This window comes from Triticum urartu, chromosome 5A (genome assembly GCF_056163025.1).
Source record: "Triticum urartu cultivar PI428250 chromosome 5A, HENAU_Tu73, whole genome shotgun sequence".
NCBI classification, from domain to species: Eukaryota; Viridiplantae; Streptophyta; class Magnoliopsida; order Poales; family Poaceae; genus Triticum; species Triticum urartu.
The window spans coordinates 270,228,006-270,254,052 of record NC_141877.1 but is presented as its reverse complement, the minus strand read 5'-3'; the positions used below and the strand labels follow the sequence as shown (position 1 = coordinate 270,254,052).

General features: G+C 45.9%; 2 protein-coding genes across 2 annotated transcripts; both read left to right on the top strand.

The window, feature by feature from the left end:
* The first annotated feature begins 19,625 nt into the window (after positions 1-19,625).
* LOC147971024 (uncharacterized) lies at positions 19,626-20,617 on the top strand. Its single transcript, XM_087523788.1, has 2 exons — positions 19,626-19,696; positions 20,374-20,617. The coding sequence occupies exons 1-2, from the start codon at positions 19,626-19,628 to the stop codon at positions 20,615-20,617; spliced, it is 315 nt and encodes a 104-aa protein (XP_087379914.1).
* Positions 20,618-23,509: 2,892 nt separating this feature from the next.
* On the top strand, positions 23,510-24,939 carry LOC147971023 (uncharacterized). The gene is made up of 2 exons (XM_087523787.1): positions 23,510-23,580; positions 24,519-24,939. Exons 1-2 carry the CDS (start codon positions 23,510-23,512, stop codon positions 24,937-24,939), a joined length of 492 nt encoding a protein of 163 aa, XP_087379913.1.
* The last annotated feature ends 1,108 nt before the right edge of the window (positions 24,940-26,047 follow it).

The window sequence follows — 26,047 nt, the reverse complement described above, 5'->3', positions numbered from 1 at the left end:
TGAAGTTCCCTTTCTTTCCCTTTGCCCTTTTCTTGAAACTAGTGGTCTTGTTAATCATCAACACTTGATGCTCTTTCTTGATTTATACCTTCATTGATTTCATCATCATGAAAAGACCGGGAATCGTTTTTGTCATCCCTTGCATACTATAGTTCATCACGAAGTTCTACTAACTTGGTGATGGTGACTAGAGAATTCTGTCAATCACTATTTTATCTGGAAGACTAACTCCCACTTGATTCAAACGATTGTAGTACCCAGACAATCCGAGCACATGCTCATTGCTTGAGCTATTCTCCTCCATCTTTTAGCTATATAACTTGTTGGAGACTTCATATCTCTCAACTCGGGTATTTGCTTGAAATATTAACTTCAACTCCTGGAACATCTCATATGATCCATGACGTTCAAAATGTCTTTGAAGTCCCGATTCTAAGTTGTTAACAATGGTGCACTAAACTATCAAGTAGTCATCATATTGAGCTATCCAAACGTTCATAACGTCTACATCTGCTCCTGCAATAGGTCTGTCACCTAGCGGTGCATCAAGGACATAATTCTTCTATGCAGCAATGAGGATAATCCTCAGATCACGGATCCAATCCGCATCATTGCTACTAACATCTTTCAACTTAGTTTTTCTCTAGGAACATATCAAAAATAAAACAGAGGAGCTAAACACGAGCTATTGATCTACAACATAGATATGCTAATACTACCAGGACTAAGTACATGATAAATTAAAGTTCAATTAATCATATTACTTAAGAACTCCCACTTAGATAGACATCCCTCTAATCATCTAAGTGATCACGTGATCCATATCGACTAAACCATGTCCGATCATCACGTGAGATGGAGTAGTTTTCCAGGGTGAACATCACTATGTTGATCATATCTACTATGTGATTCACGCTCGACCTTTCGGTCTTAGTGTTCCGAGGCCATATCTGCATATGCTAGGCTCATCAAGTTTAACCTGAGTATTCTGCGTGTGCAACTATTTTGCACCCGTTGTATTTGAACATAGAGCCTATCACACCCGATCATCACATGGTGTCTCAGCACGAAGAACTTTCGCAATGGTGCATACTCAAGGAGAACACTTTTACCTTGGAATTTAGTGAGAGATCATCTTATAATGCTACCGTCAAACAAAGCAGAATAAGATGCATAAAGGATAAACATCACATGCAATCAATATAAGTGATATGATATGGCCATCATCATCTTGTGCTTGTGATCTCCATCTCCGAAGCACCATCATGATCACCATCGTCATCGGCGCGACACCTTGATCTCCATCGTAGCATCGTTGTCGTCTCGCCAACTATTGATTCTACGACTATCACTACCGCCTAGTGATAAAGTAAAGCAATTACAGGGCGATTGCATTGGATACAATAAAGCGACAACCATATGGCTCCTGCCAGTTGCCGATAACTTGGATACAAAACATGATCATCTCATACAACAAAATATAGCATCACGTCTTGACCATATCACATCACAACATGCCCTGCAAAAACAAGTTAGACATCCTCTACTTTGTTGTTGCAAGTTTTACGTGGCTGCTACGGGCTGAGCAAGAACCGTTCTTACCTATGCATCAAAACCACAACGATAGTTCGTCAAGTTAGTGCTGTTTTAACCTTCGCAAGGACCGGGCGTAGCCACACTTGGTTCAACTAAAGTTGGAGAAACTGACACCCGCCAGCCACCTATGTGCAAAGCACGTCGGTAGAACCAGTCTCGCGTAAGCATACGCGTAATGTCGGTCCGGGCCGCTTCATCCAACAATACCGCCGAACCAAAGTATGACATGCTGGTAAGCAGTATGACTTGTATCGCCCACAACTCACTTGTGTTCTACTCATGCATATAACATCTATGCATAAAACCAAGCTCGGATGCCACTGTTGGGGAATGTAGTAATTTCAAAAAAATTCCTACGCACATGCAAGATCATGGTGATGCATAGCAACGAGAGGGGAGAGTATGTCTACATACCCTCGTAGACCGAAAGCGGAAGCGTTTATCAACGCGGTTAATGTAGTCGTACACCTTCACGGTTCATCCCGATCAAGTACCGAACATACGGCACCTCCGCATTCAGCACACATTCAGCTCGATGACGTCCTCGCCTTCTTGATCCAGCAAGACGGGCGAAGTAGTAGATGAGTTCCGGCAGCACGACGGCGTGGTGATGGTGTTGGTGAAGAACAATCTCCGCAGGGCTTCATCTAAGCACTACGAAAACTATGACAGAGGATAAACTAGAGGGGACGGGGTTGCTGGCACACGGCTTGGTGTTTCTTGATGTGTCTTGGGTGCTAGCCCTACCCCTCTATTTTTATGTTGAGCCCTGGGGTCGAAACTTGGAGCAAAAGCCTCCTCAAAGTCGGTTTTGCCCGAAAGGCAAGAGTCCCACTTGGACTCCAGGACAAAACGCCACGATCCTTGGCGTTTGTCCCAGACGCCATCGGCCTCGGTGTCTGGCCCAAGGCCAGACGCCAGGGTCTCCGGCGTTTGCCCCCTGGCCTCCGCAAAATTCCTTTTGCACCGACTTATAGCCCCGTGGGCCTGACCCCTTGGCCTAACCATATCATCCAATATATGAATCTTTACCTCCGGACCATTCCGGAGCTCCTCATCATGTCCGTGATCTCATCCGGGAATCCGAACAACATTCAGTTACCAACATACATAACTCATAAATACTATATTGTCAACGAACGTTAAGCGTGTGGACCCTACGGGTTCGAGAACTATGTAGACATGTCCGGGACACTTCTCTGGTCAGTAACCGATAGAGGAACCTGGATGCCCATATTGGCTCCTACATATTCTCCGAAGATCTTTATCGGTCGAACCGCATAACAACATACGTTGTTCCCTTTGTCATTGGTATGTTACTTGCCCGGGATTCGATTGTCGGTATCTTAATACCTAGTTTAATCTCGTTACCGGGAAGTTTCTTTACTCATTCTATAATACATCATCCCGCAGCTAATTCATTAGTTACAATGCTTGCAAGGCTTATAGTGATGTGCATTACCGAGTGGGCCCAGAGAAACCTCTCCGACAATCAGAGTGACAAATCCTAATCTTGAAATACGCCAACCCAACAAGTACCTTCGGAGACACCTGTAGAGCACCTTTATAATCACCCAGTTACATTGTGACGTTTGGTAGCACTCAAAGTGTCCGTCTGTTAAACGGGGTTGCATAATCTCATAGTCATAGGAACATGTATAAGTCATGAAGAAAGCAATAGCAACATACTAAACGATCAAATGCTAAGCTAACGGAATGGGTCAAGTCAATCACATCATTCTCCTAATGATGTGTCCCATTAATCAAATGACAACTCATGTCTATGGTTAGGAAACGTAACCATCTTTGATCAACGAGCTAGTCAAGTAGAGGCATACTAGTGACACTATGTTTGTCTATGTATTCACACATGTATCATGTTTCTGGTTAATACAATTCTAGCATGAATAATAAACATTTATCATGATGTAAGGAAATAAATAATAACTTTATTATTGCCTTTAGGGCATATTTCCTTCAAGTATAGCATGGCACACAGACAAGAATGTAGGGCCACTGATGATAAACTAGCATCCTATACTAAGCATTTAGGAATGTAAGTAAGGTATCAACATCTGTAGCAACAATGACAGGCTATGCATCAGAATAGGATTAACAGAAAGCAGTAACATGCTACACTACTCTAATGCAAGCAGTAGAGAGAAGAATAGGCGATATCAGGTTGATCAAAGGGGGGGAGGAGGGGTCATCTTTAATGTAGTCGAACACACGGACATCGGCAGTAGTCTTGGAGTCTACCAGAAAGAAGTAATGGAGGGGGAACACAATAAATAACAGAGCAATGAAATGTAACACAAAGCAAGATGCGGCAATACGTTGTGTTAGGGGTGACCTAACGTAGGGATAGGTGAAACCGACGAAGGGGAAAAACTTCCGGGAAAGTATTCACGGTGTTTCGCGTTTTCGGACAGATGAACCGGAGGGGGAAAGTTGCGTGTTCGCTATGCTAGGGATGTGTGGCGGACGAACGAGCTGCGTATCCGGATTCGTCTCGTCGTTCTGGGCAACTTTCATGTACAAAGTTTTTTCCATCCGAGCTACGGTTTATTCTATATTAATTTTAAAAGATCTAAATCATTTTTAGGATTTATTTAATTATTTTAATTCAACATTATCCAAAATAGTGCTTGCTGACGTCATCATGATGTCAGCAGTCAACAGAATGTTGACTGGGTCAAACTGACAGACGGGGCCCGTTTGTCATCGACTATTTAATCTAACTAGGGTTTACTAATCTAATTATTGTTTATTTAATTAACACTATTTAATTAGGTTAATTAAAAATAATTAAATAAGTTTAATTAATTTAATTAATAAATTAATATTTTTTATTATATTTTTAAAAATATTTTTTAACATTCTGGGCCGTGGGTGAGGGAGTCCTGGACTAAGGGGTCCTCGGGCGTCCGACCTGTTATCCATGGGCCGGACGAATGGGCTGTGAAGACACGAAGGCCGAAGACTGCACCGTGTCCGGATTGGACTCTACTTGGCATGGAAGGCAAGCTTGGCGACCGAAGATTCCTTCTTATGTAACCGACTCCATGTAAACCCTAGATCCCCTTGGTGTCTATATAAACCGAAGGGGATAATCCGGAAAGGACACCACATATACTCATTACCATATTCATAGGCTAGACTTCTAGGGTTTAGCCATTACGATCTCGTGGTAGATCAACTCTTGTAATACTCATATTCATCAAGATCAATCAAGCAGGAAGTAGGGTATTACCTCCATAGAGAGGGCCCGAACCTGGGTAAACATCGTGTCCCCGGTCTCCTGTAACCATCGATCCTAGACGCACAGTTCGGGACCCCCTACCCGAGATCCGCCGGTTTTGACACCGACATTGGTGCTTTCATTGAGAGTTCCACTGTGCCGTCGACGAAAGGCTCGATGGCTCGTCTTGTCATTCAAGACAATATTACCGCAGGGGTAGTTTTGGCCTCAGGCCAAACCCTCCGGCTGGGCGACTTTACTATGATCGCCCGTTCGGCCAAGGAGCCAACGATGACCTCTCGGGCCATCGAAAATCCCCTTCGCATCAACTCCGAGCACACCAGGCAAATGGATTCGGTTGAGTTTTCTTCTTTAAACGAGCTCCTAGATCGCATCGCTGCTTTCGAAATCGCCACAGATTACGATCAGAATGGGCCTAAAACCGATCAAGGAGAAACCAAAACTCCATCGGTCACCCACCAGATCGCGGAAGTCCGGGAGCAGGACGACGAGTCCTCTTCTATATGGAAGACAGACTATGTTCGGGTCGTCGTTCATGAAGAGCCGGATACTCACCCACGAAAGGACGCAACCAGCCCTCCGAACATAGCATCGGACGGCGGTTCCAAACAATTAGAAGATATTCCGGAACCTGGACTGTCTAGTCTGGAAGGTCGTCGGACTCCGGACAACCAGTTAGGTCGGGGTTCGGATTTAATTCCACCCACCCGCCCTGACATAGAGGCTCTCATGAGCATAAAACAGCAATATCAGGAGAAGGTCCACCACTTTTGGGCCAGATTCCACCTTGTCAAGGACAAGGTAGAAGATTGCCGTGACGAGGACGCAATACCAGCATTCTGCAAAAACTATGCGGACGAAGGAATCCTCAACGCCATCAATTGACGCCGCATACTAAAATTTGCTGACTTAGCAACCATCGTACAAAAATACTGCGCGATGGAAAGCGCCTGGAAAACTCGGGCAACTCGCTGGGAACCACCAGCTCCAACCCAACTTCCCCTACAGGCGAAAAGGGTGTACCCTCGGGGCACGCCCAGTCCAACAGTCAAAAAACACAAAGCCGCTATACGGCACGACACCGTTCTGGAAGGGTGGCTCGACGGCCCATGCAAAATACATACAACAACTGATGTCGTGGCAACCCACAGCCTTAGAGCATGTTGGATACTACGACAGGTAGCCAAGAGCGGCGAGGACATCCCTATCAAGGACACCCCGGAACAACACCCCCCAGAAGACGATGACCCAAGAGTATTGATAGTCTTCGAGACATTCGCTTCAAATAACAAGCGCAAAAGGGCACTTCGCGAGCTCAACAAAGTCTGCCAAATTGCTGTAATAAACCCATGGAACGACATGGCAATAACATTCAACGCCGGTGATGAACCAAAGTACAGAACAATACGAGCACCAGCCGCGTTAGTCCTCAGCCCCATCGTGGATGGGTTTCAACTCACCAAGGTCCTCATGGACGGCGGCAGCGGACTAAATCTCATTTATGAGGACACACTCCATAAAATGGAAATAGACAAGAGCCGCATCAAACAAAGTAACACAACCTTCCGGGGAATTATTCCTAGTCGGGAGCTGCGGTGCGCGGGCAAAATCACACTTGACGTGGTATTCGGATCGCCGGAGAACTATCGGCCCGAAGAAATAACCTTCCAAGTGGCCCCTTTCAGCAGCGGATATCACGCCCTGTTGGGGCGGGATGCTTTTACACGCTTCCAAGCTATACCTCACTACGGATATATGAAGCTCGAAATGCCCGGACAAAACAGTATAATCACTCTCGTCAGTGATCCGAACATAGCACTCCGTGTTGAAAACAAAACCGCATCCCTGGCCCTGGAGGCGCTATCCGAAGCCCTCGCGGCCGAAGAATTAACCGCACTACACTCCACAGTGGACATGGACGATGTGATCCTCATCCACCTCATTCAAACCGGCAGAAGAAATAATCAAATTCCAGGTCCACCCAACGGACCCCAAGAAGACAGCCTCCATCGGAGATCAACTGAACCCAATAGTTGACGCTGCACTACGAGAATTCCTGCGCGAAAACTGGGACATATTTGCTTGGCACCCTTCGGATATGCCAGGGATCCCACGTAAGCTGGCCGAACATAGCCTCAATATATTAAAGGAGTTTAAACCGGTTAAGCAAACACTGTGGCACTTTTCCGAACCCAAGCGACAAGCCATGGGGGAGGAGCTGGCCAAACTCATCGAGGCCGGATTCATTAGAGAAATCAATCATCTGGATTGGCTGGCAAACCTGGTGATGGTACCAAAGAAGGACAAATCCTGGCGCCTGTGCATCGATTTCAAAGACCTCAACAAAGCCTACCCTAAGGATCCCTTTCCCCTCCCCCGCATTGATCAAATCATTGACGCCACTGCAGGACATGACTCACTGTCTTTCCTCGATGCATACTCCGGATACCATCAAATCAAAATGAAGGAATCCGATCAAGCTGCAACAGCATTTATTACCCCATACGGGCCATTCTGCTTCAATACCATGCCCTTTGGGCTCAAGAACACCGACGCCACATATCAACGCATGATTCAAACATGCCTGGAGAAACAGATTGGCAAACTAGTAGAAGCTTATGTTGATGATGTCATCATCAAAACCAGGCACGTGGAAACACTAATAGACGACTTATGTCTTACATTCGACAACCTCAGGGCGTATGACATCGAGATCAACCCAGAAAAGTGTGTCTTTGGCGTCCCCAATAGGGGAATCGAAGCAAACCCAGCCAAAATCCAAGCTTTGTCACAATTGGCTAAGCCAACAGACCTTAAACAAGTTCAAAAATTTGCAGGTTGCGTGGCAGCTCTAATCCGCTTTATCTCCATATTAGGAGAAAAGGCACTACCACTTTATCGCCTTCTACGGTGAACTGACCACTTCGAGTGGACGGACGCATCAACAACTGGACTGGAAGAAATAAAAACCCTTCTTGTGAGCAATCCAATCCTGGCCGCACCAAACGCTGGCGAACCGATGTTATTATACATATCGGCAACACATCAGGTGGTGAGCGCCGTACTCATCATTGAACGATAACAGGACGGACATAAATTCCCGCTTCAGAAGCCAGTATACTACGCATCTACTATCCTTACACCATGCAAATCCCGGTACCCTCATTATCAGAAAATAGCATATGCGGTCTTCATGGCATTCCGAAAGCTCCATCACTACTTCCTGGAGTGTTCGATCATGGTGGCCTCCGAAGTACCACTCAACGACATTATAAATAATCGCGATGCTATGGGCCGGATTGCCAAATGGGCCATCGAGCTCCTGCCATTTGACATTATATATAAACCACGTCGAGCTATCAAATCCCAAGTACTGGCCGACTTCATCGCCAAATGGACAGAGGCCGAACTCCCTGAAGAGTACGTCACATACTCCAATTGGGTCATGCACTTCGACGGCTCCAAAATGCTTGCAGGGTTAGGAGCAGGTGTCGTTTTAACATCCCCTATCGGAGACATCGTCCAGTACGTTCTCCAAATACTATACACAGACTCCAATAATGTAGCCGAATACGAGGCCTTATTGCATGGTCTCTAGATGGCTGCCTCCATGGGCATACAATGCGTAGAAGTGCGCGGGGACTCAAACCTTGCAATATCTCAAATAAACGGAGATTTTGACGCTATCTGAAGATGGCAGCGTATCGTAACGCAGTCATAAAAATGTCGGCCTGGTTCGAGGGGCTCAAATTCCATCATGTGGCTCGAGAAAGTAATCAAGCGGCGGATGTTCTTGCTCGTATTGGCACTAAGCGCGACCGCGTCCCACCTAATATCTTCCTAGAAAGGCTCTTTAAGCCATCCGTGGTGTGGCAAGGGAAAACAACAATACTAGTCCGGACTGAAACATAACCCCAAATCCCAGAAACACCGACATAACACCGTCGGCGCATCTCATCATGGCAGTCATTGCCCCATGGACGGAACCCTTCCTGGCCTACCTCAATAGGAAGGAGCTTCCCGAGGACCATAATGAGGCCTGCTGCATTGTCCGGCGCTCAAAGGCCTACAAGGTTCATGATGGAGAGCTCTATAAGAAAAGCGCCACCGGAGTCCTTCAACGATGTATATCCGAGGAAGAGGGGCGGCAGCTCCTGGCTGAAATTCATGCCGGACTCGGCGGTGACCACGCCGCAGCTCGGGCCCTTGTTAGCAAGGCCTTCCGTACAGGGTTTTATTGGCCGACGGCCTGAGCAGATGCACATGACCTTGTCCAACGTTGCATCGAATGCCAACTCTTTGCCAACCAAAGCCATATGCCCCCCACTGCCCTACAAACAATCCCCATCACTTAGCCTTTCACGGTCTAGGACTCGACATGGTTGGACCCCTTAAAGGAGGAAGCCATAAGAAAAAATATCTGCTGGTTATGGTGGAAAAATTCACTAAGTGGATAGAGGCTAAACCTGTCAAAACAGCTGAGTCCGGCCCGGTGATAGACATCATATCCGATGTCGTGCACCGTTATGGTGTCCCACACAGCATCATCACTGACAACGGCTCCAATTTCACAGCCGACGAGGTAAAAACCTAGTGTACTAATCTGGGTATTAAAGTAGATTACACCTCCGTCTACCACCCACAAACCAACGGTCAAGTCGAACGCGCCAACGGTCTTATTATGAGTGGCATTAAGCCCAGACTAGTGCGGTGTTTGAAAGAATCAGACAAGCACTGGGTTGAGGAGCTCGACTCCATACTCTGGCGGCTACAGACCACGCCCAACCGCACTACCGGGTACACACCTTTCTTCATGGTCTATGGTGCAGACGCCGTATTGCCCTGCGATATTATTCATGAGTCACCTAGAGTGCGTATGTACGAAGAGAGTGAAGCTGAGCTCGATCGGCAGGACAGCCTAGATGCCCTGGAGGAGGAACATGATGTCGCAAAAGCCCGTTCAGCGGTTTACAAACAGCAGGATCGAAGATATCAAACCAGAGAAGTACGGGCCAAGACTTACAACGTTGGCGAACTCGTTCTACGGCTCCCGGAGAAGAAAAAGGACAAAGTCAAGCCCAAATGGGAGGGTCCCTTCATAATTGACGAAGTTCTCACCGGAGGAGCGTACCGTCTTCGCGATGCATCAGACAATCGCCTCGAGCCAAACCCCTAGAACGCGGCCAGACTCCGGAGATTCTACGCCTAGTGCTAAACCCCTTGTTCGTCTCCTCCTCCCTTATAGTTTCCATTATTTTTCTCTCTTTTCCGATTACTTTCTTCTTTCTCGCTTTAAAGCTTTGGTGCGGCTAGATCGCACACCATTGGCACATACATCTTTAAAAATGTACGCCACCTGTACCTAGGGGCTTCTCGGACAGAAGTTCTTGTCATTCCTTGAGCATCAAGCTCCTCACATTTGAGTTTTTCCATATGTACCTTTTCTTTGCCATTATATGCATCAATATGACTTAAGTTTTGGCCAAGCTGGGTTGCCTGGCTCCTGTTCTTACGCCCTACGTTCCCGTTAGTTCGGCTAGGGCATAAAGGGAGCACCTCTGCGATTGTTACCACTGGGTCATCCGGATGTGTACCTCAGACTGGGTGAAGCCGAAAGCTAGCATTCTTAAGGGAATATTCGGTCGGCGAATTAAAGATGTTTTTTAAAGCTCACTCCATTATGCACCCCCAGAAGTTATACAAACCGTGATGCTCACATCACAATTCGGACATGCACACTAAATGCATGCACACCCAGGGAAAGGAACCCTTAACGGAACTATTCTCTCTGGAAGATGTTTATTACGATATCAATGTAATATAACATAGCTAGCCGGATACAACTTGTCTGTTCAAGCAACTATGACCCCTACGCCTAGTTTTCCAGGCATAACCCAGCCTATTCGGCTACGACGGTATTCGGAAACACTCTGCACCTTCGGGACCGGAGGTTGAAGCGAAAAGGTCTGCCATGACAAATGATATACAATTTAGCTGGATGAGGAAAGTACACAGTCACTTGGACTCGAAAACCTCCTCCTCTACACCTTCCAACAGACAGTCTAACTTACAATCCTATTGGGAATATTTGGCGGCCACCTCTACTTAGTCATATACTAAACTAACGGGAATTTCTTCCCCATTAGACCCTACCGGTCCGACACGAGCCATGTGATTAGGATCCAGCTTGGTATATCGCGTCTTCACCATGGCCCAGGTGTCTCGTGCACCCTCTCGGCATACCGATATCTTCCATAGTCGGATGCGCCGCCACGCTCCCATGAACAGCTCTACCAGATGCTCCATGCTTCTTGGAGGGGGGTCGCATGGACATAAAGCCTTGGCCACACTCCGCATCACCTGCCGAGCTTGCTCATGCAACTGCGACAGCCCTTGCAGAAGATCACTCGATGATCCGGACACCTCCTCTTCGGGGCGGTTCGTTAAAACGCATGCAATTACAGCTATGTCAGCTATTGTTACCTCCAAAACTATTATAAAACAAACATGGACACATACTAAATATGCCGCCTCGTAGCTTCTTGTTCTCCTTCACAGAGTCAGCTAGCTGAGCTCGCACATCTTTTAGTTCTTCGCCCAGTTTGGAGTTCGAGTCTTGGAGTTTCTTTTTCTCTTGAACGACTTTTGTTAATACATGCTCGCCCGCTGCTAGTAGCTTTTTGGCTCCGCATTCTTCGCTTCGAGCGGCGTCCAGCTGCTCTTGCACTTGGTCTAACAGCCGAACACAAGGATTAGCACCCTAATTCGCACTATCGGTGTATCTTTATGAATTTTCGATAGAAGGAAACATTATCGGGAGATGCCTTGTATTTCTCGAGTTCGGCATTGGCAGCAAGCAGCCGGCGCTGACACTTTTCTAGCTCCTGAGCTAGCTGGGTGTTCTCCGAAAGCACCTGGTCATACATTGATCCTTAAATTAGTTGTTTCAACTCCTTTAAGTCTCGGGGGCTACTGACATATGGTTATCATAGTCAGACAAAATAAATTTACCTGCACATCTTTAAAATGTTGCTTTGTGACCCTGTTAATCCCATCTCGAGCAGCTCGGATGTACGCATCGGCCGAGTTGGAGGCGTTAAATGAATCTTTTGAAAAGCCAGGGTCTTGTAAAATGGCCTGGCGGCGCCGATCATTCATCACACTCTCCACTTCCGAGTTGGTGACAGATACATCATCCGAGTCCTCGGTCGGAGGATAGTCCGGCTCCGCCTTCGCGTTGGCCCCCGTCTTCATGGAAGGATTTGAATGTTGGCTGCGGGAAGTACGGCCGCTCGAGCCTCCGGATACGGTCCGGCGCGTCTTTATCCCGACACATGAATAACAGGAAGGTCATGGTTGGATGTGACTGCTCAAGTGTAGGTTGGCGAATTCATACCTCTTCGATGAGGGCACAGCCGTATCTTCGTTTGCTTTCCTCTTGGAAGGCTCACCGAAGTGGGGGACGCTCTCTTCGGAGGTACCCTTGGAGTATTATGGCACGCCGAACCCTTCCCCTTTTGAGCACAAGATAGTGCGGTGGGTAAGAAGGAAGGAGAGATCTCTTTTGAATAAGGTGTGTTCGTATCACTTACATGTGAAGCTGTAAGAAGACTGGGGTAGTCGGCGATGATGGCCACTTCTGTGCCATCGTAGCTCGTCTGGTAAAACACCCCCTCCGCAAGCACCACAAATATATCCGGATCCTCTTCGAACCCGGAATCGAGCTCCCGGTTGTGGTCCTCTGGCTATGGGGCGGGACTATGAAATCCCTGGGTGACCTTTCGCCAGTGCTGTCATAAGCAAACATGCTAGAAGTTTATCAAAGGAAATTCGGAGATGGAAGAAGTAAAAACAGAGTGGTCGGGCCTTACCCAGCTGGGAGGGTTATACATAGAGTACCCGTCTCTACATTTGATGCGGAGAAATTCCTTTTCCTCCCCTTTGAACAGTTTGGCTAATATCTTAGCCAAAGCGGCAGGGGTATCGGGACCTTTCCGGCCGCAGCGAGAGGCGTCGTCCTCCCCATTGTATTGCCACATGGGAAGCCCTCTATATTGGAGTGGCTGAACCCCTCGCGCTATGGAAATCGCCATAACCTCGATTACTGCAAGTCCAGACTAGGTGAGCTCTTTTATCTTGCTCATCAGCTGACGAACCTCCGCCCCTTCTTCCTCTTCAGACTCTGGGGGTGCCAACTGTGGCGTTTCTTCAGCGGGACGCGCGCAAATTCAAGAAGACCCTTTCGAATCAGGTCAGGGAGCGCAACGTCCTCTATATAAAACCATTCGGAGGGCCATTCATCAGGTGCCTTCCTTGGTGTACGGATGGATATCCGGTATCGGCGACGCGCCATATTTCGGCTCCGCCCACTTCAAATATTGACCCTTCGTGATTGCACGGGGCGAGACAGAACAACTTCCTCCACAACTCGAAATGAGCCTCGACTCCCAGGAAATGTTCGCATAAAGCAACGTAACCCGCAATGTGCAGGATAGAAGCCAGAGTGAAGTTGTGCAGCTGGAGGCCATAGTATTCCAAAAGCCCTCGGAGGAACGGACGGATTGGAAATCCGACACCTCTTAGCAGGTAGGGGACAAAACACACTTGCTCCCCCTAGATGGATTGGGGAAGTCCTCTGCCTGAGTCCCCTCATTGAAGAAAGCTAGCCCCGTTCGAACAGGGACTAGATCTGCATGGGGAAGGAATCCATGCGTTTGCAACTTCGTCGGTCGGTTATGAGACACAGAACACCTCTCCCACTCGCCTTTCTCTGGGCCGGGACGAGCGGAGGAGCTGGGAACACTAGCCATGCTGGAATGGTTTCTCCTAAGAAATCTTTGGGGATTTCTTCTGCGTAGCGCTGAATGGATCTGGGATCCAATCTCTTTAAATAGGCACTCTTCCTCGCATGGATGGGGTGTTATTCGCCAAAATACCCTAACTTTCCACATTCACTCGACACGTGGAGGACGAAGATTATTCAAACGCGCACAAGCTAAGGAGGCGACATTGGATCAATGGCCGAATAGATTGCCTGGGGATCAGTGAAGGGGGAACCCGCCTTGAAATGCCGAAGACAATGTGTGTGCCGAGCACCTCGCTATTGAAGACTAGTTCGGGGGCTACTGAGGGAGTCCTAGACTAAGGGGTCCTCGGGTGTCCGGCCTGTTATCCATGGGCTGGACGGATGGGCTGTGAAGACATGAAGCCGAAGACCGCACCGTGTCCGGATTGGACTCTACTTGGCGTGGAAGGCAAGATTGGCGACCGAAGATTGCTTCTTATGTAACCGACTCCATGTAAACCCTAGATCCCCTCGGTGTCTATATAAACCGAAGGGGATAGTCTGGAAAGGACACCACATATACTCATTACCATATTCATAGGCTAGACTTCTAGGGTTTAGCCATTACGATCTCGTGGCAGATCAACTCTTGTAATACTCATATTCATCAAGATCAATCAAGCAGGAAGTACGGTATTACATCCATATAGAGGGCCCGAACCTGGGTAAACATCATGTCCCCCGTCTCCTGTTACCATCGATCCTAGACGCATAGTTCGGGACCCCCTACCCGAGATCCGCCGGTTTTGACACCGACAATGGGCCCTGGCTGTCATTGCCCAAGGGCCAACTAGAGCGATTGCTGGCAGGGCGGGCGCGTGGGCGCCAACCCGTTAGGCCGCTTGCCCAGGCCAGGGATGGGATTGACCACCGCCGGCCACCGCAACCAGCGGCTGGCGGCCAATGAGGAAGGAAGGGGGGCGGCCACGGCGTGGCCCCGGTGCGGCTAGGCGCGGCCGGCAAGCGGCGCAGGCAGGGGCGGCGGGGACTCTGAGCGGCACGTGCGGGGGTGGGTGGGTTGCGGGCGAGTAGGGGGGTGGCTCGCGGGCTCGCAGTAGGATCGGCGTGGGCACTGGAGCGGGCGGCGCTGTACGCGCAGGCGGGCACGTTGGGTAGCTCGCGTCGCAGCTAGTCCAGGGGGCAGATGGGTGGCCGGAGGCGGGCTGCACAGGCTGGGCACGAGCATGGCGGCAGTAGGCAGACGAGCACAAGCAGCGGAGGATTAGCAGACGGTAGGCGACAGTGGCAAGGGGGGAGCGGCGGCCAAGCAGCAGGGGGTGTGGGCAGCAGCGGTAGGCAGCGAGCGAGGGCGCGACGAGCGTGGAGTGGGCGTGCGCTGGGGGCGGTGGGGACGCGGCCTGGCGTGGGGAACATGCGGTCTGGGCATGGTGAATGCGAGCGGGTTCGTCAGCGGGCAAGCGAGCTCATGGGGCGGCGCTACGGCGAGGAAAACGAAGGGAGGAAGAGGGGGATTGATGGAGGGGCTCACATCGGAGCACATGGAAGGCTTGGTGAGCATAGGGAGGCGCTAGAGACGACGAAGCAATACGGCGGTCTCCGGGTCCGAGGTGGAAGACGACGTCGAGTAGCTTGATGCAGGGGTGAGGACCTCGAGCTGGTCCGTGTAGGCGATGTAGGGGAGGGCGACGAGGCTTCTGACCAACTTGGTGCAGTTCGGGGTGGCACCGGCACGCGGAAACGGCAAAGGCACGGCGGCGGCGGCGGGGTCAGGCGCCCCGATCTAGAACGGGGAGGGAGAGGGAGGAGTGGATCGAGGGGGGAGTGGGGATCGTGGTGGGGATCAAAGAATCGAGCGAGGTGTATGGCTGGGCCGGCCGGCTGATTAGCCGGGCCGAGGCCCCGCGGGGAGAGGGGGTTATTCCTTTTTTGCTTGTTTCTTTTGTTTGTTTCCTTTTAATTACTACTTTCTGTTTTATTTTAGTCACACTTTATTTTAGTTTTTATAAAATGTGACCATAGCTCCTAAAATAAGGTTTCAGAACAACCCTCTACCATAAAAAGTTTGATGGTCAAATAAACTAGTTTAATATTTGTTTATTATTTAAAATCATTTAAATAATTGTCTTGCTATGGTTTTATTCATTTTAGAGTACTTAGGCATTTCATAAAAGTGTGGTTTCTCCACCATAATTACCTATGCATCATTTGGCACAACCTGAACATTTTAGTTTTAATGTTTGAAAACTTTTATCGTTTGATTTGTTTTTGAATTTGAATTTGAATCGGTTTCGAACTAACGCGAGATTAGCAACAGTAACCGTGGTGACTTGGCACCATTAGCAGAGAATTACTTTAGCGTAATTATCCGGGCGTCACACCACCCCCACTCTTTCGACCTCATGGAGGGCCACGCTCGCTCAATCTCTCTCTCTCTCTCTCTCTCTCTCTCTTTGTATGTCTCGATTGGCCTCGCTCTTTCTCAAACACAAACGATATATCTCCATGTTTGAGGCCAATTCGACATATTCACGTTGTATACTCTCTCACACACATTGTCTATCTAGGTCACTCTCTCCAACCCGTCTCACTCTTTTGATCGCACGACGACCCACACTCACTCAATCTCTCTCCCTTTATATATGTAATCGATTGACCTTGCTTCCTCCCACACACAAAATATATCTACATGTCTGTGACTGGATCATCCCTCAAGCTCTATCTTACAGCCCTCACCCTTCCCAAAAGCTAAATCAGACAATATCTCTCCAGAGCATATATATATAGGGCTAGACTATTCGGTTACCCGTAACAGAATAATATTCTGTTACCCCTGGCCCTATATAGGCGCGACGCGCCTACACTGTAGAATCTCCCCGACCCAGCCCGAACCCAACCCAACCCACCTTCTTCTGCCGGAGGCAGCCGTCGTGGGCGAGCGAGCGACGGCGGCAGCCAGAGTGAGGGAGCCCGCAGCGCCATAACTGGCCGACGACGGATCCACCTCCGCCATTCCCTTCCTCAGTGGCAAGGCAACGACAGGGCCGTGATCCCCGCCTCCTGCCTCCCTCCTTCGTCGGGGCTCCTTCGCCAGGGCCGTGATCCCCGCCTCCAGCCTCCCTCCCTTGGCGGGGCTCCTTTGCCGGGGCCGTGATCCTCGCCTCCAGCCTCCCTCCCTCGCCGGGGCTCCTTCGTCGGGCCCGTGATCCCTGCCTCCAGCCTCCCTCCCTCGCCGGGGCTCCTTCGCCGGGCTCGTGATCCCCGCCAGCCGCTGCCTCCCCGGACCTCGTCGCCGGACCTCCACCACAAGCAGGAGCGCGTCTCTCCAAGCTCCTTTCCTGCATCAATGCCGCCGCCTCCCAAAAACATGCCAGTACGCCGCCCACGAGAGTCAGAAGAAGAAGTCAGATCCAAGAACATGCTACTGGAGGTGATGTCTGCTTCCCACACTAATTTTCCTCAGAAATTGAATCAGTTCAAAAAATGTTTTCATGTCTAGGTTTGCCTGAAGAAAAATACCACGTTTGTGTCAGTTCATCAGTTCATGAGTCGTGCTATGAAGAAGATCCAGTTTAAAAATTGCACACACTATGCTCTGCCTACATGTTACACTATCGGATGCATCAGTACTACATGTGTGCTGCATCAGTGACACATGTTCCTATGATGCAGAAGCTGATAGTACATTGCAAATGCTTGCATCAATTCATTACACCCCTGCCACTTGATGCACAATTTGGATGTCGAGGTTACTGTCAGTACCTCTAATAGGCTAGCTTCAGTTCAAGCCAAAAAACATAAACTTATGCATTAGTCCAAGTAGCTACTAGGCTTTATATAAGGTTCAGCTACCACTGCAAGTTCTATGATGTTATTTCTAATAGTACATGTCGTGTAGTTGCGTCAGTTAGAACTAGTAAAAGAATGTTGTTGAAAAAAATATACACTTGTTACACAGTAAGTTCAATGATACATAAACTAGGAGTACTTCTAGTGTAGTTGCATAAGTTATAGATGAAAAACAAGAGAAGATATGCATCAGTTTTATATATATGCATATCCATACATCTCTAAAGTTCAACGTTCAATTTGCAAGCAGTGCACCAAATGTTCAATTTGCATAAGTTATAGATGAAAAAGATAAAAAAAAACTTTCCATAACAGATGAAGTTCAATCTTCAGTTTACAAGCAGTGCTAGATACCAGTACATCAATACATCAGTGCTGAACATGTACATTCATCAGTTCGACTGAAAGTAAACCAGATACAAAATAGAGAACAAAGTTTAATAACGCCCAGCGATTCAAGTTCAACTTGTACATTACCTTCAGTGCATGACATGTTACACCTCTCGTGGTGAGGATGAAGAAGAAGAGTTTGACGAGAATGAAGACCAATCAGATGAAGACAATGAAGATGTCACTATTATGGACAAGGAAAATGAAATTGAGGATGAAGCTGCCAAGGCTCAACCAGGAAATTTGCCGGCAAGGGACAACATTCGGGGCCAGTTAGGAGGAGCTCAAGACTGAAGAATCCATAGTGGCTATGCTGTTGCCTCAACTGAAAAATAAGCTTGTACTCTCGGTTGCCTTCGTACACAATGAGGAATCATATCAGAAACACTGTCGTTACCAAAACTTATTTAGCTTTATCATCAATTTCTCGATCAGTACTATAGTTAAGATATAATTTGTGAATTGTGCCCGCTGGACAAGCGAGATTATTATGTAAACCGTTTGATAACCCTTTTGAATGCAGTCACAAATATATTTGAAAAAACTTATCTGGATTTATGTAAACGTCAACACTACTATCGACTAGCAACTCAGCAAAAATATGTTAAGGAAAATTTAAACTCTTATAGTACATCAGTACTGATAATTCTCACTATTCGGTACAAGGCAAAGTAACCAAACACACCCGTGAACACCTCAAAAAACTCGTTTCAAAATCAAGCTATGTCAAAACAAGCTATGCCTGGTTCTGCCAGTCCTAGTTAAGAAAGTCCATCAATACATAAAAAATATTACCTCAAGCAAACAGAAAAAATTGAAAGTGCAAACGTAATACACATGTACTGATGAAAACTAATTTATTTGTAAAAATACTTTCAAAGATTATGTTGATAGAAACAATCCTTTCAAAAAAACGTTTTAAAAAATATTAGCATGACACACATAGTATGACTGTTATTTGGTAAGTTCAACTACAATTCAATCGCCAGTCCAAATACCCATAGTAGAGGAGTCCAAACCTCCATTATAACCAACCCTGACGAGCAAGTAGGATAAGCACCTGATAAGTACATCTTGACAAGACAGATTAGTGCGACAGTAAAATGCCATCATCACCGACCCTGAGACGAGCAAGTGGATAAGTACAACTTGACTAGACTACTGGTGCGACCAGATTAATACCCTGGCAAAGAAATTGGCTTGGACGGTTGGTTCTTCCAGGCCACCACCCGCGACACCCACTGGGCGGTTGCCACAAGGGACTGCAAACGGCGACCCCACAACCACTACCACTACAACCGGGAAGAACCGCCTCCCCCACACCCTCAGAAAGCCCCAAAATCGGCTCCATCGTTGCCACATCTACAAAACCACCATTGCCGCTTCCATCTCCACTGTAAACAAACCAGAAACTTCTCTCTTCCAAGCCCACAGTCGCTGGAGAAGGGAAATGGTGGAGGAACTATCCGCCAAGCGTCATCATGGTGAGATTCAGACCAGAGCAGCAACCTCATCGACGTTCACGTCCCCGGCGAGAAGCGCGAGTACACCAAAACCCTCACAAGGGTTGAGCTCCACGGCAAGGAGCCGCTGGAGATCGTCTGCACCAGCGAACCAGACAAGGCCGACGAGATGATCTCTAGGCTCTAGAGGAAGGCTAGCGGCTTGTATCCTAGGTTCGTTGGCGTTGGTGTGCACTACACCAGGGAAGACGACCCTCCCCAGATGGCAGCAGTCCTACAATTGTGCGTGGAGGAACTCTGCCTGGTGTACCACATCGCAGCGGCCACAAAATGGTAACCCATACTACCATTCATTCATCTGTTCTACTAGTACTACTCCCTAAAAATTTCATGTAACTTGTTTCCCAACTAGATGAACTACTATAGTTTGTGAAGTGGATGCATGAGTACATGTTTCTCAAGTAACATGCATTTCTGAAATTGTGAAGTGGATTGTTTCACCAGATTAGCATCTGAAACTGATGCACTTGATTAGCATCTGAAAATTGTTTCAACAAATTAATTTCTGAACTTGATGTACTGGAATAGATTCTGATCTTGATGCACTCGTGTAGTTTATAGAGTTGATGTATTTAAAAATGTTTCAAAACTTGATGTACACAATTAGTTTCTGAACGAAGTCTGATGCAATTTTTAGCAGCAAAAAATAAAGTAAGAACTTGGTGAAGCACTGGTATGTGTTGTCCTATTAAACAAAAGTAAACTAAACTAGCACTTAGGCAACACATACATCATTGACTCAAACTATGTATAATCCAAAAAGAAAAATAACATGGTGTACTTGAATTTAATTTCGGAACTTTGTTTACTAGTTTCTGAAGTACATCCATCCATTAATTATACTATATAAGCATCTACTTCATGGATTCATCGCTTGTAAAAACAAAACAAAAATGAAGAATTCAAACATCAAAGTAATGCTAATCTTCAAAATATCTCTCCCCTTGCAGGCCCAAGCGCCTCAACAAGATGCTGAAGCATGAGAAGTTGTTCACATTTGTTGGTTTCAGCATTGAAAGCGACAAAGAGATGCTGAAGATGTCTTGTTTGGAGATTAACCCCACCAAGTACATCAACATTCAACGCAACTGGAGAGTTCCATACACCAGAAAAGAGCACGACTCCTTGCCTGATATTGCAGCCAGCGTCATCCACCCATTCTACAAAGGCATGAAGAAGAATATCAACACGTAGGAACCACAAACTATGGGGGATTAGCCTGCTGCCAGACAACCTCATCGAGTACGCAGGAGTAGATGCGTACGCCAGATACGAGTCATGGAAGATAATCAACAACATCACAAATGGTTGGGCAATTTCAAATGAGCAGGAGGCTGACCCCTACTACCACTGCAACTATGTGGGATGAAGATACACCAAAGCCTGCCATCGGGTTGCTTGCGCTTGTGCTTGCTTTTTATATTGTTGTTTCAAATTCGTTGTTTGCTCTTGTTCGGTTGAACCAGCTTGCTTATGTCTTATGTGTCAGTATTGAACCAGTCTGCTTATGTCGTGCTTTTCACTCTTGAACAAGTTTGCTTATGTCATCAAGTACATTGTTTTGCTTATCTCATTATATAAGCTTGATAGCTTCGCATTTTGTTAATCCATCATTTCAAATTCAAAGTAGCTTCTGAATGGAACTTTGTGGCTGCTCTTCAGTACTAGTTATGAACCAACTAATCACACAACGATGTACCATGTGTAGTTTTGATTCAGTATTGTATGGAAAACACAACGTTGAAATCAATCAGCACAATTTGAGTTGCTTAACAACACTTCAAAATTTGAAGCAGAAATTCTTAGTACTTCATGTACTATTCTCATTCATACGTAGCTATAGCTGCTAGAAAATTAGCAAGTACTACAACAGAAAAAGTTAAGAAGCATCAGCACACACTTATATTGGTCACTTGCAGACTAAGAATAACAATACTAGTACACTTGATCGGACAATACATACTTACTACAATAAAAAGTACAAAGAAGCATCAGTTCGTAATCCCTCAAAAAAATAAATGTCAGACTAAGAACATAAGTGCTACTATGAATGAACTATCAGTACAACTTAGTCTATACGCAAGTACCATAGTGCTAAAAATGATACCAGAAGACCCTTGAGAATAATCACAAAAATAAACACAAAAAAGAAGGCAAAATACTCAAATGAAAAGATAACACTTCCACAAAACTCACAAGAACTAGAACAAAAAAGTATCAGTCCACATTACTGGTGGAGTCAAGTACTAGATTCAAAAAAAAGGTAAAAATTGACCCCCTGAAGACAGGCAGGCCCTGACGCAGCTAGATACTTGCACTAGAGCCCACGGCGGAACCGTCGACGAATCTCTAGTAATGCGCACAATGCAGGGCCAGCCGACCAGGGCCCACAGGTCATGAGAGAGCGAGCGTCGTGTATAAGAGCTCAGGTAAGAATTAGAGGAGTTCAATGAGTAGGACTCGGCCGCGCTTATAAATAGGTCAAGAGCCCCCTCCCTTACCGAGGTGGGACTAAACCCAGAGCACACGCACATCTAACAGTCGTTCAAATCGCCCGCGCGGGCCATTTGGGCCGAAAACTGGCCCAATAGCCTCCATCATCTCCAAACACACCACCAATAAGGCCAGTTAAACAAAGCAGAGCGCGGGGCAAACAAACATAAACTACAAAAAATGTTCGAAACCTAAAAATAGAAAAGTTCAAATACTAGTTCGTAGGCAATAATTTTAAATACAAAAAATAAAAATAAAAATATTTTTAGCTCTGCACCACGAAGATAAAAAAGGAGAAAATATGATACAAAGACAACGAAACTCTAAAAAGCAGAGAACTTAATAGGCTATTTGTTAAATGTACATAATTTAAACCAGCGAATTAAATATTACTTTCAAGTTCAACTACTAAAATGCAAGAAGTTCAAAAAGATATTGTTTGTCAATTCTGCTAAATTTCATATTTATATAAAATATGACTAGTTCAACTACTAAAATGCAAGAAGTTCAAATAGATATTGTTTGACAGTTCTGCTAAATTTCTTATTTATATAAAATCTGTCTAGAACTCAACCAACGATTTCGTCGTAAATAATCTCAATCCCAAAAAAACCTCAGTTCAAACATACATATGACATCAGTACTAAAAAAGCAGGAATGGTCAAGCCACTCACACCACTGTGACACCAATTTTCAAAACCGTACGCTGTATGAAATTACAATTCAATCCACACAACACTAAACCATAAGTACACTAAAAAGAGAATACAAAAACTATAAAGGCCTAACTTAGGTTGGGACAGATGAAAATAAAATAAGTCCCAGTTTTGAGAAACAACTCCCAGGGCAGTGAAAAAAGTTTTGAGATCAACTAGTGTATAAGACTTCTGTGGAAAAATAAGACTTAACCTCCACACAGAAAAACATCACAAAGCATACATCACTTAAACAGTGCAAAATGCCATCATCACCAACCCTCGGACGTGTAAGTGGGATAAGCAGCTGATAAGTACAGCTTGATAAGACGGATCAGTGCGACTGCAAAAACCCTTGGCTTGGACGGTTGGTTCTTCCAGGCCACCAGCCGCGACACCCACTGGGCGGTTGCCATGACGGACTGCAACTGCGCCCACGACCACTACACCCATGTCCCCGACGAACCGCCTCTCACACATCCCCTTCCATGCAATGGAAAGAACCCATTGTATTCCATCTCTGCCTCATTCCATTTTGACAACCACCATTGCCGCTTCCATCTTCACTGCATACAACCCAGAAACTTCTCTCTTCCAGTCCAACAGTCGCCGGAGGAGGGCAATGGCGGAGGAACCATCCGCCAAGCGTCATCATGGCGAGACGTCCGACAAGAACAACAACCTCGACAACGTTCACATCCCCGTCGAGAAGCGCGAGTACACCAAAACCCTCACAGGGGTTGAGCTCCACGGCAAGGAGATGCTGGAGATCGTCTGCACCAGCGAACCAGACAAGGCCGATGAGATGATGAGCAGGCCCAGGATGAAGGGCGGCGTCTTGTACCCTAGCTTCATCGGAGTTGATGTGGAGTACACCGGCAAAGATGAACCTCCATAGATGGCAGCACTCCTGCAGTTGTGCGTGGAGGAACTCTGCCTAGTGTACCACATCGCAGCAACCACAAAATGGTAACCCATACTACTGTTCAATCATCTGTTCAACTAGTACTACTCCCTACAAAATTTCATTAAACTTGTTTCCCAACTAAGATGAACTACTATAGTTTGTGAAGTGGATGCATGAGTACTGAAACTTTCTGAAATTGTGACTTCTAAATTGTGAATCTCTCGTCCGAATCGATCTACTAGTACTAATCCCTAAAAACTTCATTAAACTTGTTTCCCAACTAGATGAACTACTATAGTTTGTGAAGTGGATGCTTGAGTACTAAAACTTTATGAAATTGTGACTTCTGAAACTTGTTTCCCAACTAGATGAACACAAAACCTCTCCCTAAAAATTACTAAACGTTCAGTACATGTTTCTCAAGTTAAATGCATTTCTGAAATTGTGAAGTGGATTGTTTCACCAGATTAGCTTCTGAAACTAATGCACTGGATTAGCATCTAAAAATTGTTTCAACAAAATAATTTCTGAACTTGATGTACTAGCATAGATTCTGATCTTGATGCACTAGTGTAGTTTATAGAGTTGATGTATTGAAAAAATGTTTCTAAACTTGATGTACACAAGTAGTTTCTAAACCTGGTCTGATGTAATTTTCAGCGGCAAGAAATAAAGTAAGAACTTGGTGAAGCACTGGTATAGGTCCTTTATTCAACAAAAAAGTAAACTAAACTTGAAGTAAGCAGGACATAGATCATTTACTATGGTTATAGGTTCTTGAACTTGGTGAAGCATTTGGTGAAGCACTGAAGGTACCAAAAAAGAAAAATGAAATGAATTTAATTTCAGAACTTTGTGTACTAGTTTCTGAACTACATTCGTCCATGACTGATACTATACAAGCATCTACCTCATGGATTATCACTTGTAAACCAAAAAACAAAAGAATTAAATCTTCAAAAAAGAACACTAATCTTCAATATGTGTCTCCCCCTTGCAGGCCCAAGCACCTCAAAGAGTTCCTACAGGAGCAGAAATTGTACACATTTGTCGGTTTCAGCATTGAAGGTGACAAGTGGATGCTGAAGAGGTCTGGCTTGGAGATTAACCCTAATAACTTCATCGACATTCAGCGCAAGTGGAGAGTTCCAACCACCGGAAAAGAGTACGACTCCTTGGCCGACGTTGCAGCCAGCGTCATCCACCCATTATACAGAGGCGTGAAGAAGAAGATCGACAGGGAGGAAGACCACAAACTGTGGGGGATCAGCCCGCTGCCAGAGAAGCTCGTCGAGTATGCAGGAGTAGATGCGTACACCATGTACAAATCATGGAAGATAATCGACAACATCACAATAGGTTGGGATATTTCAAAAGAGCAGGAGGCTGACCCCTACTACCACTGCCACTTCGCGGGATGAAGAGATATAAAAGTATGCCTTCATGTTGCTTGCGCTTATTCTTGTGCTTGTCCTTTATCTTGTTGTTTCAAATTTGTAGTTTGCTTTTGTTATGTTGAACCAGATTCCTTATGTCATGTGTGTCAGGGTTTGAACAAGTTTGCTTATGTCTATCAAGTACATCGTTTGCTTATGTCGTTCAACAAGTTAGCTAGCTTCCTATTTTGTTTATCCATCATTTGAAGTTGAAGTGGGTTCTGAATGAAACCTGATGGCTGCTGTGCTGCACTAGTCATGGAGCAAAAAATCACACATGGATATTTTCACAAAAATAGTGGCAGACTAAGGACAACAGTAAATAGTAGCCTTGGACGCTCAGTGCAGCTTAGTCCTGTACGGTAGTACTATCACTAAAAATCAGTTTTTAGTTTCAGAAGAACACTAAAAAGACTAAGTTACAGCTGAGGTCAACATTTAGTACTAACAGCATCATGCTAATAGTAGTTATAAAATTACTAAGTAATGCAACAGGAAAAGCAAAGAACCATCAATACGTATTTCCTAGTCACTAGCATACTAGGATTGAAAAGTACTGGTACACTTGAACAAATAGTACAACCATACTACAAAAGTAAAAAGGAACGGGAAGCTTCAGTACGCATTCCCTAAAACAGTGACACACTAAGAATAACAGTAATAGTACAATTGAAATCTCAGTACAACTTAGTCTATACGGCAAGTACTATGATGATACCAAATATTGCCTTGAGAAGAACCACAACCTAGGAAAAAGAAGGCCAAAACTAAATCAAAAAGATATCAATTTGACCAAGGAGAAAAATCACAAGAAAGACAATAGAAGCATCAGCCCACCTTGAACAGTGAGGTACTAGTTTCAAACAACACAAAAAAATAAAATGATCACAACACTAGCACAATTGAAATCTCAGTACAACTTAGTTTATTTGGTAAGTGCTATAATTATACCAATTAATTCCTTGAGAAAAGAAGGCCAAGACTCAACCAAATAGATTACAGTTCAACCAAGGACAAAAATTCACAAAAACAAACAACAGAAGCATCAGGCCACATTGGCTAGTGAAGTAATTATGAACTTAATAGGGCTATC

Bases quoted from the DNA above. Each gene is read 5' to 3' on its own strand.
- LOC147971024 (XM_087523788.1), top strand. From the start codon at position 19,626: ATGGCAGCAGTCCTACAATTGTGCGTGGAGGAACTCTGCCTGGTGTAC. The intron at 19,697-20,373 runs GTAACCCATACT...CTCCCCTTGCAG, and splicing joins ATCGCAGCGGCCACAAAATG to GCCCAAGCGCCTCAACAAGA.
- LOC147971023 (XM_087523787.1), top strand. From the start codon at position 23,510: ATGGCAGCACTCCTGCAGTTGTGCGTGGAGGAACTCTGCCTAGTGTAC. The intron at 23,581-24,518 runs GTAACCCATACT...TCCCCCTTGCAG, and splicing joins ATCGCAGCAACCACAAAATG to GCCCAAGCACCTCAAAGAGT.